The sequence below is a fragment of the Oxyura jamaicensis genome, chromosome 5, assembly GCF_011077185.1.
Source record: "Oxyura jamaicensis isolate SHBP4307 breed ruddy duck chromosome 5, BPBGC_Ojam_1.0, whole genome shotgun sequence".
NCBI classification, from domain to species: Eukaryota; Metazoa; Chordata; class Aves; order Anseriformes; family Anatidae; genus Oxyura; species Oxyura jamaicensis.
In genome coordinates this window covers 29,748,969-29,765,885 of record NC_048897.1, presented here as the reverse complement: position 1 = coordinate 29,765,885, position 16,917 = coordinate 29,748,969, and the positions used below count along the sequence as shown (strand labels likewise).

General features: G+C 50.9%; 1 protein-coding gene across 1 annotated transcript; it reads right to left on the bottom strand.

Annotated features, from left to right (window-relative positions):
• Positions 1 to 1,032: 1,032 nt before the first annotated feature.
• Positions 1,033 to 16,607, bottom strand: BAHD1 (bromo adjacent homology domain containing 1). Its single transcript, XM_035328247.1, has 6 exons — positions 14,955 to 16,607; positions 11,577 to 11,938; positions 9,843 to 10,002; positions 8,811 to 8,887; positions 6,684 to 6,775; positions 1,033 to 4,363 (listed from the first exon to the last, which is right to left on the bottom strand). Exons 1-6 carry the CDS (start codon positions 16,588 to 16,590, stop codon positions 4,174 to 4,176), a joined length of 2,517 nt encoding a protein of 838 aa, XP_035184138.1. The 5' UTR covers positions 16,591 to 16,607; the 3' UTR covers positions 1,033 to 4,173.
• Between the last annotated feature and the right edge of the window lie 310 nt (positions 16,608 to 16,917).

The window sequence follows — 16,917 nt, the reverse complement described above, 5'->3', positions numbered from 1 at the left end:
CAGCATTGGTAACAGCCGCCACTTTTTCATCCTGCTCATTTTGTTCCCAGAACTCATTCTCCCCTTTCCCAGGCATGCAAGGGTCCAACCCTAATTAAAACACGGTATTATTTATAGAAATAACCCATTCCAAGGGCCAGCCACCCAGCCAAGAGCTAAATCACAGCTCCTCCCCACTGCTCTGGAGCTCCATGGATGCTCAGCCTGGCTCCGTTGCAGAGGGCACCAAACCTGACACAAAACGCCACATTTTGGGGGCGAGCAGTTTTTTGTTTTTTTTTTTTTTTTTTTTTTTGCCAGCGTTTTGCTTGCAGAGCTGCTTCCCATCGCTGCCTGGGCAGAATTGTTTCGGCCTTACCCCCAGGACCTGCTGCTTGCTGCAAGCACCCCAGCTCAGCACCTTCAGCCTGCACTCACCCGCGTTCGGATGCACGGAGGTTTTCCACCAGATCCTGCTCCTCACAGAAGTGCTGACCCCACTGTGTGATTTCAGGTGAAGTGGGATACCCCTCGTGCCTTTTGGGGATGTCCACGGAGGCGACACGGTTTGTCGGACCTGCCCTCAGCATGCACGTTTGGTGCCGTGGGGCTGGGGCGCTGCAGGGCTGGCAGAAATGCTGCCAAGCGGACTGCTGGCTTGTAGAGATGACGCTCCCTGTGGAATGCTTTTCTCAAACCAATGCCTCAAAATGCTCCTAAAGCGCTTCTAAAGCACGGGCTGACACACCTTCCCCCCTGAAAGGCAGACTTAACTATTCCTATGACAGCAGCTGTTGAGAGCAGACTGGAAATAAAATAAAGTTCATCCCCCAGCTGATCCTCCATGCTCTCACTCCGTTTTCACCCGATGCCTCACTGGTCATTCATTCCGGGGCTGCGTCCCAGCAAGGACGGGGACGCTTTCCTCCAGGGACAGCCCCAAGGACGCAAGCACCAAAACTCGCTCTCCCTCCAGGCACTTCAAGTCCTGCACCCCGCAGGTACCCATCCTGAAAAGCTCGGGCAAGAAAGAGAAGAACAGCGCTGCACTGATTTTCTAAATCAATACGATTTTTCAAATTTATTTTTTAAGAATTACTTCTAATATATCTTTCTCACAGAAGGAGGGTATAGGGAATGTTCTCATTCCATCTGTAAACACTGAAATACAGATCTGGGAAACCAGGGAAGAGACACAAAAAAAGTGCATTTTACAAAATTATCAACTAAAATATATTTTACATGTATTACGTTTCAATTTAAATTCTACCGGCTGCATTTTCAGTTTCAAAAAATATTTCCATATCTAATAGATTAAAAAAGCATGAAATATTTTCATTATGGATAAGACATTTCGATTCATTTACATGCTGTTTGCACAACAGCATAAGCAACCACGTGAATCTCAAACAATGTTCTTGGCCTGAAGCAGGTTCTAACATGAGAAGAGTCAGGATTTGTCCTCTCCGGACACGGAGCAGAGCCCCTTCCAAACCCAGGGCCAGCACAACTTCTCTTCTGTCTGGAGAGGAGCCAGGATAAAGGTGGGAGCAGGGGGGGAGAGGGGTCAGAAGAAGGAATTTCATCGAGTTACTGTGGTTTTCAAGGGCGGGTTTCAAACCCTTCCCTGACTGTGCAGCAATGCTCAGGGTTGGCCTGGCAGGTAGGTCTTGGAGCATCCTGCGTCCGATGGCACTTGTGCTACAGGGAGGTGGCCGCAGGCAGCTTGCCTGCTCCAGGCCGGGTGGCAGCAGTGTCCCTGCCGAGGCCAGCACATGCATTTAGGGTTCTCCGTGTCCTCCCCCGCTGGCACCATGCAACCACGGCCCCAGGGCGCAGCTGTTCTGTTCCCCATGTGCTGGGTGGCCGTGATGCCCTCTGTTGTGATGGGCAGGAGCAGCTCTGCTTCTCCAGCACCCTCCCGCCCAGCAGCAGCAGGGAACACTTTCTCTGACACCTCCTTGCCCCTCCTCCCCGTGGCATTTTTGGTCACCTGAAAGCCCCAGAAGCGCTCCCAAGTCCTATCCCAGCAGCGCGCCGCTGCACGGGCAGCCCAGCTGCGTCCTTCCAAGAGACCACCAGTGCCCAAGCTAATTGTTAAGGAGAAATCTGAGCAATTACTTTGACACTAACAGTATCTTGAGGTATCAATGAGATGCTTCTCCCGTGAATTCTTGCCTATGCACCTAGGGTCAGATGTCCTAGAGCAGGGTGTTTGCCCCTTGGCAAGAACAACGGGGCTTTTCCAGCACCTTCTGCAACACTGAGCAGGAATCGTCCACCGACAGCAGGGAGACGTGTGCCTTGCTGTCCCGTGGTGGGTGCCAGTTCTCGTCATCTCTTCTTACGTCGTCTTCTTCTAGACACGTTCCCCTCTTTGGTATGTAGAGCAAATCTCTGGAGACCTCCTGGTTAACAAGCTATTTCCACACCATGGATTCAATGCCATGGGGTTTTCCTTCCGGGCGCGCAGCCGTCGGAGCGAGCCGACGCCGTTCCCACCAGGGCAGCAGGCAGTGCAGGTAGCGCCACTTCCACCGACAGGATGACGGTAAAGCAGTTTCAGTACTTCCACCATTTAACGTGAGTTCAGAAGCCCCCCCAAAAAGCAGAAAGATGCAGATCCCTAGCTCACGTGAGCGGCTCCAGCCAGCAGGCGCGCGGCCGACGCAGCGTCGCTCCTCGCCCTTTACATTAGTGCAATCTCGACACGGATTCCCAGCTTGGCGAGGCTGACTCGGCGGACTCTGTTACACCGTCCTTTGGTTTGCTTTAGGATCAACTCCGACAGCTTGCGTTGAAGATAAACTAAAGTCTATCTAGGATCTATACACATAAGGCAAGAGGCAAAAAATATTTGCGGGGCGTGGGCTGCATCTGTCAATGCAAGCCCTTCCCAGTACTCAGTTCCTTTCAGGAGCCAAAAAGCCACTTTGGTGAGCTCGCTCGGATGACAGGAGGGGTTTGGAAACAAGGGGAAGCTGCAAGGCAGTGCTGAGACAGCTCTGCTGGTGGCTTCAGTGGGACACCCAGGGTTACGACAGTGCTGTAAACGGGGGCTAAGAAAAAAAAAAGCCAAAAAACACTCAGTGTGTTTGCCATTTCTCCCCCAGGTGTCTAGCTTCACACTGGGGTTGAAAGACATTACAGAAAAACAGACTGGGAAGAAAGGAGTAAACCCACTTCTATCACTACAGCCCTCTGCACCATCAGAGCAAGAGCAGTACTCAGAAGAGAGGAGAAAACGTGGTTTTCACCAAGGGAGCACACTTTGTGTGCTCCCAGCTCCAGAGCAATGCATGCCTGCTGGCAGCATGCCTTATGGGATGCGTGATCCTTCAGGGAAGGGCACCTGGGACAGACACACGGCTCTCTGCAACGCCACACTGAGAGGCGAATCCTGCCGGCTCCCTCTCCGCCTCTGAGCTGGAACAGATTTCCTAGCCTGGCTGCCAAGCCTCAGTCTGGGTGGTGAATCACAGAACTGCTCTTAAAAAGGTGAGGGGAAGAGAGAGATTAAGAGGGGAAAAAAAGAGGGGGGAGGCTACTTCTTCCCCCCGATGGAGCAAAACCAATTCAAGCATAACACAATGCCACTCTGCGTCCAGGTAGCTTCAAAAGCAACTGTTGTATTTCGGAGGAGCTCTCGCTCACCAGGAATCTTCCCTCTTCCCTGTGGGACAGAGGAGACTCCTGCGCTCTGCCAAGGAACCGGTCTCAGTCCTCCCACTTCACATCAGGGCACGAAAACCACAGAACTATCACAGCTTGATTCATCCAACGCACCACATAATCCCTCCTGCACCTTCCCACCGTCCCCACCAACGATGGCTCTGGATTCAGCTTACTGGCTTTTATCCCCTACAACCCCCCCCCAATATATGCATCTCTAGATACATATATAGATATAGATTTACATATGCAAGTACCTATATCTATATACATATATTTATTTTATACGTATATAATTTCATTTATGCTTTTAACGAAGTGCTGTGCTTTCAACTGCTGCCTTCCTCCGCAGGGATCTGCTCCTGCGCGTGCTGTTCAGTCCGAGGAAAGAGCGCTGGGCGCTCTCGTCTGCAAGCAGCACGAGGTGAGTTGCCATGAGCGCACGCATGTCCCAGGCTGCCAGCCCGCCGTCGGCTCTCCAGTGCCACTCGCCCCTCACTGTGGTCCTGCTGCAGGGCTGCACTACTGCGGGTTCTTCAGGATGCGCCCGTGTCTGAAGTCGTAGACGTGACGACAGAGGAAAACCAGCTCGGGGTCAGTGTCCTCGGGCACCTTGCGGTGCAGAGGCGTGGAGTACTCTTCCGAGGGAGGAACCATAATGGTTTTCCTGCCAGGGATCCCTTCGACTCGACGCTTTGCCAAGGCACAAAATCTGCAAAGCAATGACATTGGAAGAGTTAGCGTGGACTCCTTTCATCTCTCACCGCACAGTTTTCACTGTTTGTGTCAGTCTTTCTAACCAGAAGCCACGAGCGTGGCTGCCCAAGGATAAGGAGCATGGGGAGCATGTAGGAGAATTTACCTTTGCTCAACAGGGTGACAGCTCTTGCCTTTGATCCTACACCGAACCGTACAAAGTGACACGTTGGTTTTGCTCTCTATACTGGCAGGTTCCATACGGTATGAAAGATGATTGCAATTAATCCACCCTGTTGTTACTTTGGCCTTGGTTTTGTTCATTAGCCCTGGAAAAGTCTTATACATCAGGGCATTGCTTGGATGGACACAAAGGGGCTGGGTACGCTGAGGGCAGGGTCAGACACTGCATTTCAAGCTAACTGTGCCTGTTACAGGCAAATACACAGTACCTTCTACAATATTTTAGAGCCAGCAACACCTCCCCAAATAAGTGACAAAAGGCTTTCTCTCTAGAAGAAAACTTTTGCCTAGCTGAGCTGCACTCCAACATTTTGCCTAACAGGCACCCACGCAAAGTCAGGTGCTGACCCAAAACAAAGAGCAAGGAGCACATACTGGCTTCAGGTCACAGAATCATTAAGGTTGGAAAAGAGCTCCAAGATCATCTGTCCAACCGTCCCCCTACCACCACCATCACCCACTAAACCAGGTCCCCGTGACTGAATCCCCCATGCACCTACGGGGGTGGTCCTGCAGGAGTGGAGTCAAAGTTCAGACAAGCTCCTGACACAACCTCTAACAAAAAGGAACATCATTTTGTAAGCACTCGAGCCAGTTCAGCTTCATGCCAAACACTGGATACATGCAGGTTCCTTACACATGCACGTCTCCAACACCAACCATGCTACCTGCATCTAGGCTAAAGTAGCTGCCTGCAGCATGGCAAGCCACACAGCCTGGCTCCGGTCAGGAATAAACCTGCTGAGTCTTTCACACCAGGTAAGAGCAACAGGAAAGCAACAGCTTCATGCCATCAACTCCACTAGCACTTCTAGGATTCATAAACCAGAGCAAGAAAATCCCCTGTTCTAGGTGCTCAGCTGTTCCCATCCAGGATACATTAACAACCCTTTTGCAGGAGCCTAAGATACAGACTAGATGTTGCAGCCTGCATTAGTAAATCCTTTGGGTAAAACTGACCAAGGACAAAAAACATCTCCGAGCTGATCAGAGCTAGCTCGAGCAGTCCACAACTCCTAAATCACTTAAGAGCTACTTCTAGGCTTTTGAAAACCTTTATTTCTTTGTCAGACTTCCACACAGGCAAAGGATGAATTCAGGATGCCTTCAGGGAACTTCGCTCAAAGGTAACCTTACCCACAGCAGCGCACAAAAAAAATCCTGCCAACAGCTGTTCCAGAAGAGCAGAGCAAAATGAGCTGTTTGAGTCCAGAGCCCTACGCTGGTTTTTAGTTTTCAAAAGAAGGAACAAAATTTAGTTTAAAATGAGTTTGGAAAAGTTTGGTTTTAGAAATTCAAACAGTGTAGCCTTAGGCTAGGAGTGGGAGGACAAAGAAGAGAGCCGCAGGACTTAAACATCCCCTCTGTGGTAAGACTCCAAAGTCAACAAGATACAGCCAGCAAAACTGAAGACATTTCAAGCACTATTTTGCATTATGGACTTGTGTGCCCATTCGGTCCCTGTTTTCATTCTGCTCTGCACATCCATACAACCAAGGATGGCAGCCTGGAATATGGATGCTCTGAAATCCTTACCGGCCAAGTTTCAATTCAACCAGCACAAGTTTAACTGTAAGTGCTTTAGTCACTTCTCCAAGTGACCCAGAACACCCAAATCTGCAAGCACGCCTACTAGGATCCAGTAGCAACACTGACAAAAGCTGATCAGCAGGTGTTTGAGCTAGCTAGGGCATCCACATACCAGAGGGGACCAACATATAAAATGATTTCCAGCCTTGTTCAGTTTTAATTTACCACTGAATTAGGTCCATCATTACGGGTTTTCCTGCACTGTCTTCCACAGATGTCCATATGCTGTGGTATCAAGATCATACAAGTACAGACATTGGTAAGCCCTTAAAGCATGTCTCATACACAAAACAACGAGATACGTAATGAGTCTAGTGTGGAAGAAGTGCTCCCAGATCCCAGTACCAAACTCGTATCGAGAGTGAGTGCAATTCATCCAGCTCCACCTGGACCAAAGCTTGTAGGGCAGGGGAGGTTCTGCTGGGCAATGGCTGGAAATGGAAAGAGTGACAAGAGCTGGAGACAGGTCTCAGGAACAGCAGCAAGTTAAGAGCACCACCTACCTGCAGTACTCTGCAAAGGTCAGCACGTAGCACTTCTCCTCTATGCAGGCAACACTGTTTTCATCCTGATGCCGGGATGCAAAGATCTCATTCTGCGAGAGAAAGAAGTAGGGAGGCGGTCACCCAGCTGGCCAGGAGCTGCAGGGAGGCAGGGCCAGCCCCACTTCTTCACCCATCACCTCAAAGAGAAGGCTATCACAGCATGCTCATAGCAGAAGCTCTTTAGAACCAATATTTCAAGTAAGTCAGACACTTTCCAGGTGTCTTGTGACCCTGCAAGAGGTTGCTTTTGCTCCAGCTTATCCTAAACCTGACTTTATACAGGGTCCACGAGAAAGGAGCCTTCAGACCACGTGCAGAAAACCCGGTGAGCAATGCTTCTGCAGGCAGGAGACTGAAGTGCTCCCCACCCACACGTTCCTCTGAGCTCCTAGGGATGCGGGATGTTCTTCATTCATTTCCCTTTCCTGTGCTGGAAACCCTTCCAGTTCATTTCTACAGCTAAGAGTAGAAACAGATTTTGAATAGCACTTTGCTGTCTTACCTAATGGCCTGTGACACACTATCAGAGTCGTTCTAATCCATTTCTGTATCAAAGATAAAGCAACCCGTTCCTTTGCTACCATTTCTTCATCCTAATCCAATTTAAAAGGCTGTTTTAGTGAGGGAAGTAGCAATAGCCACTTCTCCCAGGGTAATTTAGGAAACTTGGCTCTGTAGCAGGCAGGATTGGTTAGACGCGAGGCAACCCAGACTGAGCCATTTTAAAGAATTTCAGATGTGGTTAGATCAGCAGAGATGATCTGTGGCAATAAAGGTGCTCTGCACAAGGCTGGAAGCGTTACCTGCAGGTCTTGCTTCTGCTCACAGCCCCAGGGAAGCAGGCTGCAAGGGAAGACTCAAACCAGGGTCACCATTTGGGGCCAGGCTTAATCAGAAACTGAAAATGCCACACCTCGCTTCTGCACGTTGAGGTTTTGGTCTACTCCTTACATCAAAATGATCTGAGTCATCTTTGGCAAGCCCATTGCAGTTACTCAGCCCACATGGCAATCTCTCATTTGAAGGCTTGTATAATTAAGCAGGTGTGCAGAAACATGGCTCAGTTCCTCCTAACCAGACTACTGGTTCTCTCCCTACACTAAAATGCAACTGGATGCATTCTCGCTTCATTTACAGACCAGAAAACTATGAGGTAGCATGTTTTGGTTTAGAAACTCCTCTGTGCCCTGCAAGTCAGGCAGGTACAGTTCTCTGGCTGTTCTCCAATCCTGTTCTCCCACACCATTACAATTTTATTTAAATGAAAAAAGGCAGCAAGGATTTTAGTGGGTTGAAAACAGCAGTAAATTCTCCCTTCCTGGTTTAAAAGCAGCTCGTTCTGCCACCCAACACTAGTCCAAGCAAAGCAGAACAAGGCATGAAGTCATAGTGATTCACACATTTTTCTTCTTAGAAGTGAACTCTATTACTCTGGCACAACATCCTCAAATCAGTCCAGTTCTTGTCATAAATTTAAACGGGTGGATGATGCATCCGCATTTCTGCACTAAACAAACACATTTCCAGAGCTGAAGAAGCAGATTCAGGGATTTTTATGATAAAAAGGCAGCACATGACTTATCTACTCAGACATCCTGCATAATCAAAATCGCAGAATTTCAGTGGGAGTTTCTGCATTGAGCTCCACGTTTCGGTGTGAATCAGAAAACCCTTTTCAGAGAGGCTCCTAATCCCGATTCAATATAAACTCACTCCTCCTTACTCCTAAGGCAGAAGTCAAAACAAGTTTTCACTTAACGCTCAGGACTTTCTCAGATTAAACGGAGAAACATTAACATTTACCAGAGACAGCCACGAGAAAAACGCAGCAGCTTCTGTCACAGCCCAGAGCTTCCACACATGACAGCAGACCGGGGGAAAGCCCGCGTGTAGGGCAGCGCCGCTCCACACATCTGGCAACAGCTGCGCCGCCGCCAAGAGACAGCTCGATTTTCCTCCAAACAGCAGCTTGTCCCCCTAAGTTTGAGGCCACCCAGGCATGCAGGAAGATACTCAGGCTAATCCCCTCTTCTTGCAAAAATATAGACGTGCCCCAGCTTCCAGTTTCGCGTCCGGGGGGCTCACCTGGTGCATACTGGGGTTACGGCCTCCCTGAGTGTGCTCCGGTCTGTAATACCACAGGAGGCTCATCATCAGCTCCCCTGCAAGAAGATTTATTGCAGAATGTCAAGGCTCAGTGCTGTCACAGTGTTTTCCCACTAATACCCAGCTTCCTCCCTTTCATTTCCATGGTGCTCGTGCAGAGGCAGCTGTGCGGTGATAAATATTTCATGCAGAACTAGGTGTCCTTTTGTTACAGCAAGGAGCTGCACCGAGTCAGTCACGTTGCTTTCCCATTACACCTTCACCCCTTTCTACTTGCACTACATCGTCACAAAGAGGTGGGCTATGCACAAAAATCAAGCGTTTCCCTAATTTAAAAAAAAAAGTTTCTATTGCAGCTCGGGGTCGGAGGAGATCCTCATCCAAAGCTTGCAGCCTGACCTCCCCCATTACCACCGGAATTGCTGCTGCTGGATGGCACGACCAAGCCTGGCCTCACCACACACTTACTTTTTACAAAATACATTTTTTTGGCCCTTCCTCATTTCAAGCAAGAGCGGCACTTTGCAACACTTGACACGGCTTCCTATGCTCAGCCCTCAGCAGGCCCGTTCAGGACCTGAACACCAGAAGCACACTGCTCCCATCCCTGCCCCTACTCGGGTGCTATCAGAGCCTCTGCAGATAAGCTGTGCTCCACACCAACTCCCAGCCCACGTGTCAGCCGGCGTCTGAGTAAACAGCAGCTCCCCAGATGTCTGCTGCAACGGAATAATAAAGGAGATCATTGCTAAGATGAGCACTTGGCTGATATTATGTGCTTTCACGACCGGGAAGATTTTGATTACCGGTCCCAGGCTAGTGATTAAAGAGCATTTCAGCTCCTGGAACAGTCTGAACAAAACCCACGGAGCTAATCTCCTCCCCTGTCACCCAACCTGGCAGCAGTGGAGTAGCCTAACAAGCCTGCAGCTCCCCCGAGATCCGTCGCTTCCCCAGTTCCTCATCTGTCAAGCAGGGAGGCAAAATGTACTCTTTTGGCACAGTACCTACCTGTTTTGGGGTCTTCCCACAGAGCCGATATCTTCGCAACGTACGGCATAGATTTCTTCCTGGGTCCTGATTTCAAGAGGACGGTGTCTCGTACCCGGATAATCTCCCCATCTCTCTCCACAGCCTGATAGCTCTTGCGAACAGCTGGCTCAGGTTCATTCTACAGCATTGGCACACACAAGAAAAAGCAGCCCAAGCATACAGGCAAAAAGTTAGTTTATTGTTTGCTGGCCGAATCCAAGAATCCTTTGGTCCTGCTGTGAACTAAAAGCTCTCAGTAGGCTTAGACAAGTTAAGTGCTTCCACTCCAAGAGAAGTCATCACAATAAGACCACCCGTGGCATCCCTTTTCCCACTGTGTTGGTTTACAAAAGCAAAGATCAGGTCAAAATAACTACTAAGGGCATTCATAGGTAAAGAAAGTTCAGTAGGGAATAGCACCCAAGTGCTTGCAGGTCGTATGTGGCCACTGTTTTCCAACAGAACACAACACAAAACACAACTATTCCTCCCGTGTTGTACTGGCAGGAAGGAACAGCTCACCAACAGGACAGCAAGTCTCACAAAAGCATGCATCTGTGAAATTAATACCCTTATTTCATATTAAACCAAGAACAATTGCTCCTTCAGTTCTGCAAAAAGACCCTGCTTCAGAGAAACCACCATTTTATCTGCCTTTTTCTTCGTATCCGAAGACACTGGAAGCTAGGCGTATTATGAATGCTCTGTGTTTCTTTGATAAAAACATCGAAATAAAGCAAATAAAAATGAAACGTTTCACACGAACAAGGCAGGCAGCAGCAGAGAGGCAGCAGTGTAAAGCTTTCTGTAACAAGGCTGCTGGCATTTCCTTAGGACTTGCTCATGTTACAGAAGGATTGCTTTTAGGACCATGAGCTTTATTTTTTGATTTTTGTTCTGAAAACTGAGCTCAGAATGCCCGAGCAGGGTGGGTTTAGCCTTCTGCCAGATCGTCCAAGCAAAATGGGAAGCATTCTGTGATGGGACTTCAAGAGATTAATGGTGTGCTGCCCCTCTCAACGTGTCACAGCCCGAACGCAGGGTGAAAGAGGCCCAGCTCCAGCTTCCACAGGCTTTGTCCTCCCACAGCCCTTGCTACTTGTGTGCAGCCCTCAGAGCTGAAGCTACAAACCTGGGTGATGCTCGCAGCAGCTCAAGGTTGTGCCACCACACCAAGCGGCAGCACAGATGTGTCTGCCCACGCCACAGCTCCCCTTACTGCTGACGTTTACTGAACAAGCTTACAGGAGCTACCTTTGGACAACTGATCCTGGGAGCAAGGCTAAACCATCCCTTATTTTCTCAGTTTTGACCTAACCCAGGACGAAGAAGCAGGAGATGGTCTCTGTAATGATGGACTCACAGGTGTCACCCTCATAAATGCCAGAGTGTTCATCACCACAGCATTTCAGCTGATGTTGGCACAGGAGCAGCAGGTTTTCCTTCCTTTCCAAACCTCCCATCACACAAGGCAATGCAGGGCGTGCGAGAAAAACAGAGCCAACAGCTTGGCCTCAAAGCCCAGCCAAAGGGCTGCTGACTCACAACATGTCCAGGAGGATTTAGAAGACATCAAGCAACCACCTCTACCTTGGAGCAAGACCCCAAACCTCCACGACCTCAGTAATACGAAGATGCTCAAATAGATTTGGAGAAAAATAGATGAGGAAAACAACAAAACAAACAAAAAAACAGTGCTCCACAGACACCTACCACGACGTAGACGGCCTTCTCGCAGGCTGTGCCGACGGGTATCCAGCCGTTGGTGGCCCGTCGCCGGCTGATGCGCTGCTGCTTTGGGTGGCCGTGGCCGCCCGCCGCCTTGCTGTCGGAGGCGTGGAGGCAGCCCGTGGTGTTTCGGAGGCCGGATTTGGAGCCGCTGGGAGGCTTCGAGCTCTGCGGACATTCCCGGGCCATGGTCTGAGGGTCAGAGTTGGGGGTCTGCAGGTGAGGAACGGGTTCTGCAGCTGGCGGCACGCTGGGTACAGGGCATCCTGAGAGCGGGTGGGCAGGTGACGCGGGGTGCCCTGCCACGGGGATTGTGAGGTTCAGCTGGTCCAGAGACTTGCAGCCTTCTAAGAGAAGGGAAGAAAAAGAGGCACGAATGTCATTTGAAATATAAAAGGACTACACAACCAACACCGTCCCAAAGCACCACCACCGTCCCCCAAAATTCTCTTTATTGCATTAGAGCAGCAAAGCCCCTTCACGTCGTAATTTCATTTTGCACCGTCACAGGATTCTAAAAGTGAAGATGTTTCTAAGCCTGTGATCCTCCAATATGTTGTTGCTGATGACACTGCACTACAGCAAGCCCCTCTGAAATCTCCCCAAGTCCTGCCAGCCAGTAATACACATCAGACTGGCCAGCGTCCAAAGCGCTCCAGCCTGTCAATATGTATAGAGGAAATAAAAGGCTTATCAGAGTGATGGGAGGGATTAAACCACACTAGTGGCAGAAGCCAGCTTCTTTCCAGAAGCTGGATTCAAGTAATCGGGGGAAAAATGAGAAGATTCTCCAAATTAACTCCAGAAATATGAAAAAACGTGGATCAAAACTACGTGAAATGATGCACGGGGCTGCCTTCAGCAAAACCACACCCCCAGGGCAGAAGCAGTGACCACAACAGGTAACTTGGGTGCTGCTGCCTCTCAGGAGCAGCCTGGAACACCTGCAGAAGTCCTAAAACAAGCCCCCAAACCAGGCTGAGGCCAAGAGCAAGTGTGATCTGTGTTACCTCGTGTCAGCAGGAAGACAGTCCCCAGACCGAGACATAACACATCCCTATCCCCTGCATCCGAAGGCATGCTTTCAGTGGTGACTGAAAGAGAAGCTGAGGGCAGCCTCGAGGAGATGCCTCCAGACTAGACCGTGACCTAGCAGGTCTGCGGGAGCACACTGCCGCACAACAGAGAGCTGCTAAAGAACATAAAAAGGTAAGAAAAGCCATGAAGTCACCGAGCTCCAGCTGAATAATGGACGAGATCCCCCACAGGACGGGGAAATCAGCCTCCCTTCCATCGAAGCCAGTGCTTAACCACGGACCCGAGGGGTGCTGTGGGCAGCGCTGGGGTTTGCTGACCCCGAGCAGCAGATGCCAAAGCAACTTTCCCAGTGAGACGTCAGGGTGTGAGTTCAGGAATCCTGCCTGGCCTCGGCGGGCACAGGGCCCACGGAGCAGTGAACCACCTCTTCCCTGAATCCCCTCTTCCCTGTTTTGCTCACGGAAGGCTGCAACTCCAACACGCCACCTGAGACAGATACGCCCCGTGTCACGTACCGTGTTGGATCCCCTCGTACCGACGCTCTCAGATGGGAGCCTGGCGCTTCCAACCGAGTAATCCTTTAATTCCCTAAACTAACTCACTTGAGGAAAGGATGAGATTTCAGAGGCAGACCTATAAAAACCAACTCCTAAGCACAAACTCCTGTTAATATGCTGGGAGACCTCCTTCAGCCTGCAGAACAAAGTCTAAATTATTCTGATGCGGAGACTTTTAAACCCGAGTTGCTCACAGGAAGGAGCTGAGAGCCCGCGAAGCATTTACACGTACAGGCAGCTTTAACCCAGAACACGCTGCGTCCAAAAATGCGCTACAGCAGGAAACAATCCTGCCGCTCGCTAATCCACCTCGGGAAAAGATCAGAGCAGCGGGGTGACACATCGCTGGTAAACACACACCCTGGAACTGCCGCTGCCAGCTCCGCGAGAAGCCACCGGGTTTGCAGGGAGGGCTCAACTCGGAAAGAAGCCCGTCTGCTTACTCGGAATCGGAGGCAGCAGCATGCAAAATTTCGGGAAAGAAGCAGGCTGGCATGACCACGGGGCACCAGGCAGGGAGGTGTCAGACGAGAAGACGCTGCCGAGATGGTTGTCTTGCGATAGAAAAGGCATCGAAGCAGCGAGGGAACGCTGCCTGCCGTAGGAAGCCCCTGCCGTAGGAAGCAGCACCACGACAGCGGAGATGTTTAGGGAAAACGGAAATTATACTTCGACCAAAGGCTCCCGACTTTCAGCAGCTTCCTACAAGGGAAGATGGCAAAGCCTCCCTCAAACCCAAACTTCATCTGTCTACCTGGAAATCTGTTTGGGGTGGCTCAGTCGTGCCTCTTCTGACTCAAATGCGTGCCTGTGGTTAGGTGAAACGCTATCGCTTACACCCCCAGCAGCTGAGCAGCAGCTCTGCCTGCACAGCACACCGTTCGGAAGCGGCAGCGGTGCCTTGCTTGGTGACTTTTACACCAGTTCTGGTTTCCTGGTTTCTGGTGACCACAGCGATGCAGTTTGAAGTATTTCAGAAAGATGTTTTTCAATAGCAAAGGCAAAGCTCCGAGATAAAGCATTCTGGAGGACAAAGCCTGAACAAATGAACAGGACAGAAAAGAGCCAGGCGAACAACTACCCCACCTTTACACTGCCACTCACCCCATTTCAGGGCCTGATTTTTCCAGTTCAATAGCAAACACAGCACTGCTATCCGCCGGAGCAACGATCTACCAGCACTTACATCACTGCAAAGAAATTCAAGCATCGGTCCAACCAGTAGACTCAAACTGAATCACAGCTCAGCCCTGCCAGATCAGATCGAACGGAACCTTAAAAGACTGCATCCCCTGCGCAGCGTTTACTGGGAAGAGCCTGACAACCGAGGCAGCGCTTGCTTCTTCGCGCTGCTCTGCCAGGATGCTTCGGTCGTGAGAGCAGGCTTTTGGGACAGGATGGGCAATGCAGCCTGACGTGTTTCAGACCCTCTGCTCAGCAACAGACAGAGAGAAGCCTTGCAGAGCATCTAGAAACCGAAACCACACATTTTACACAGGGCAAAGCAGTCAGCACCAGCACAAGCCCTGAGGCACCTCCTTGCTGCCTAGATTCTTTCAGCGCTTCCACGCTTTCCACACCAGTCAGACTTTTCAGGGGGGTTTTTAGCCTTTCTGGGCTAAAACTGGGGGAAAGGGAGGTCAAACATGGATTCTTTCCGATCCCAAGCTTTGATGAACCACGAGACACCTCCGGCAGCCACTGCGCCCGAGCAGCCCTCTTCTCCTAGGAACGCCAACCGAGGTTTTGCTCGCGCTTTGCACCTTACCTGCTGCAAAAGGCATTTTGTAGGGGTAGCTGTTCCGTCCCGCGTGCACGCTGCTGATCCTGCCCTCCGGCACGTGCACGACACCGCAGACGCTGTAGCTGTTAATCGCCGTCCCTTCCCCACAGCAGTACGGGGAGTTGCACCAGTGGAGGGGCTGGAAATGAGCACCCGATGGCAAGGAGCCCGGCGATACCAAGAGCCCCTCACAGGTCGCAGACTGCGAAAGCTCATCCTTGGGGTAAACCGAGCAGTGAGAGTAGCCACTGTATCCACTTTGGCCATAACAAACATAAAACCCGTTCAACGGAGTCAGATCTGAGGACTCATAGAGACATCCACAATCCGTGTGATTCCCGGGAACGGGCAAGGGAGGGAACTGCTGCACGGGAAAGGAAGGCTGATGAAATTCCTGTTTGGGAGTTGGGGATTTCTCCCCAGGTCTTCCATACTCAGGCTTCATGGAAGCTTGTCCACCCATGAGCAAAGGCAGTCTGTGGTAGAAACGCTCTGTGCTGGCGTAGGAGCTAGACAGTGATTCATAAGGGACAGGTTCGGCCGTCCTGTAGAGCCTGGAGGAGTCCCGCTGCTCCGCTTTCCCGAAAGCGCCCAGGGTAAGCCCCCGCCAGCCGTGCTGACCTTCCATTTTTAAGGTCGCCGCTTCCTTTTTGGACTTGACGCAATTCTTCCGGCTGGCTTTGGCCCACTTGAGTGTAGATTTTGAACAGTGGTTCTCGGACTTGCTCTCCCCATCCGATTTACTCCTCTGCTTCAGGGGCTGGTCCTTCTCATGGGTCAGCTTCAGAAAGGCCACAGCGTTCAGGCTGGCCAGTCTCTTTGGGGTGGGATGATAGGGGACGGTACCATCCTCCCTCTTTGTCCCATCATCAAAGACCTCATCCAGCGAATGCTCACAGCTACTGCATTTCTGACTGGGCTCGTGTCGGCTTTTGCCTTTACCTGTTTTCACAGCCGGTTTCTCCAAGGCAGACCAGTTGTCACCAGCTTTGCAATGCAAGCTCTTGACCGTACAGTCTCCAGCGGCTTTGGCAGAATCCCTCCGAAAGCGCCTACCAGACAACAAGCCATCGTCCCGCTCAAAAAGCAGATTGTTCACAGCCTCCGCATTCAGCGAGGCCAGCCTACGTTTCCTGGGCTCCGAAGGAGCGGTGTCAAGGTCTTCGTCTGTCCCTGGATAAGTTATTGTGCACTTTTCCCCAGACGAATCACTCTTCCCCGCTCCCACAGGCTTAACTTGTTCAGCAAAAAAGGTAGGTCCCAAGCCCTCCACCCAACTGGGAAGGTCCTTTTTTTTGCAGCTCTGGGTCTCCTTTGACAGAGATCCAGCCACATCCTCCAGCCTGGTGAGGAGCACTTTGCAGGTCTTTTTGTTCACCGAAGGGAGCAGGCGTCTCCGCAGCGGGTACGTCTTGCGGACTTCCTGCAAATTCTTGCTTTTGTTCGTCCCTGCAAACCCACTGGGACCGTTGGTGCTTTCAGTGGCATCCCCGTCCCTCTGCTCGCCGCACTCTGCCCGTGTCCTGTCCATCCTCCCACTGCCTGGGGGGGACGAAGCCTGGCCAGCAGAACCAGCTGGATGCTTCAGAAGGAAAAGTTGTTTCTTCCGGGCATGCGTCATAGGATCAATGTCCAATCCTGAGAACGAAGAGAGAAAAAAACACATCCGTTAATACCGCTGCGAGGGACCCACCTCCTCACGAAGCACCGGCTGCCGATTAGGAAATACTCGGGGCCAGCTCGTTTCTGCACAGCGCCGAGTCTTTTTGGGTGACGGCCAGTTAAGCCAATTAGGAGACAGGATGCAATGAGCTGCGGTTTAATATTAAGCCATAGAACATGGCAGTAATTAAAGGCGAGGTGGTGATGGCAAGTGTCACAGCAGCCAGGAAAACCAGGATTTATCCAGAAAGCTGTTTTGCCAGCTCCCAGCCCAAACGCATTCCCC

Coding starts and splice junctions, on each gene's coding strand:
- BAHD1 (XM_035328247.1), bottom strand. CDS start 16,590: ATGACGCATGCCCGGAAGAAACAACTTTTCCTTCTGAAGCATCCAGCT. Junction 8,888..9,842: donor GTGGGAAGACCCCAAAACAG/GTAGGTACTGTG, acceptor ATCTTCTTGCAG/GGGAGCTGATGATGAGCCTC. Junction 4,364..6,683: donor ACCTTTGCAGAGTACTGCAG/GTAGGTGGTGCT, acceptor ATTGCTTTGCAG/ATTTTGTGCCTTGGCAAAGC.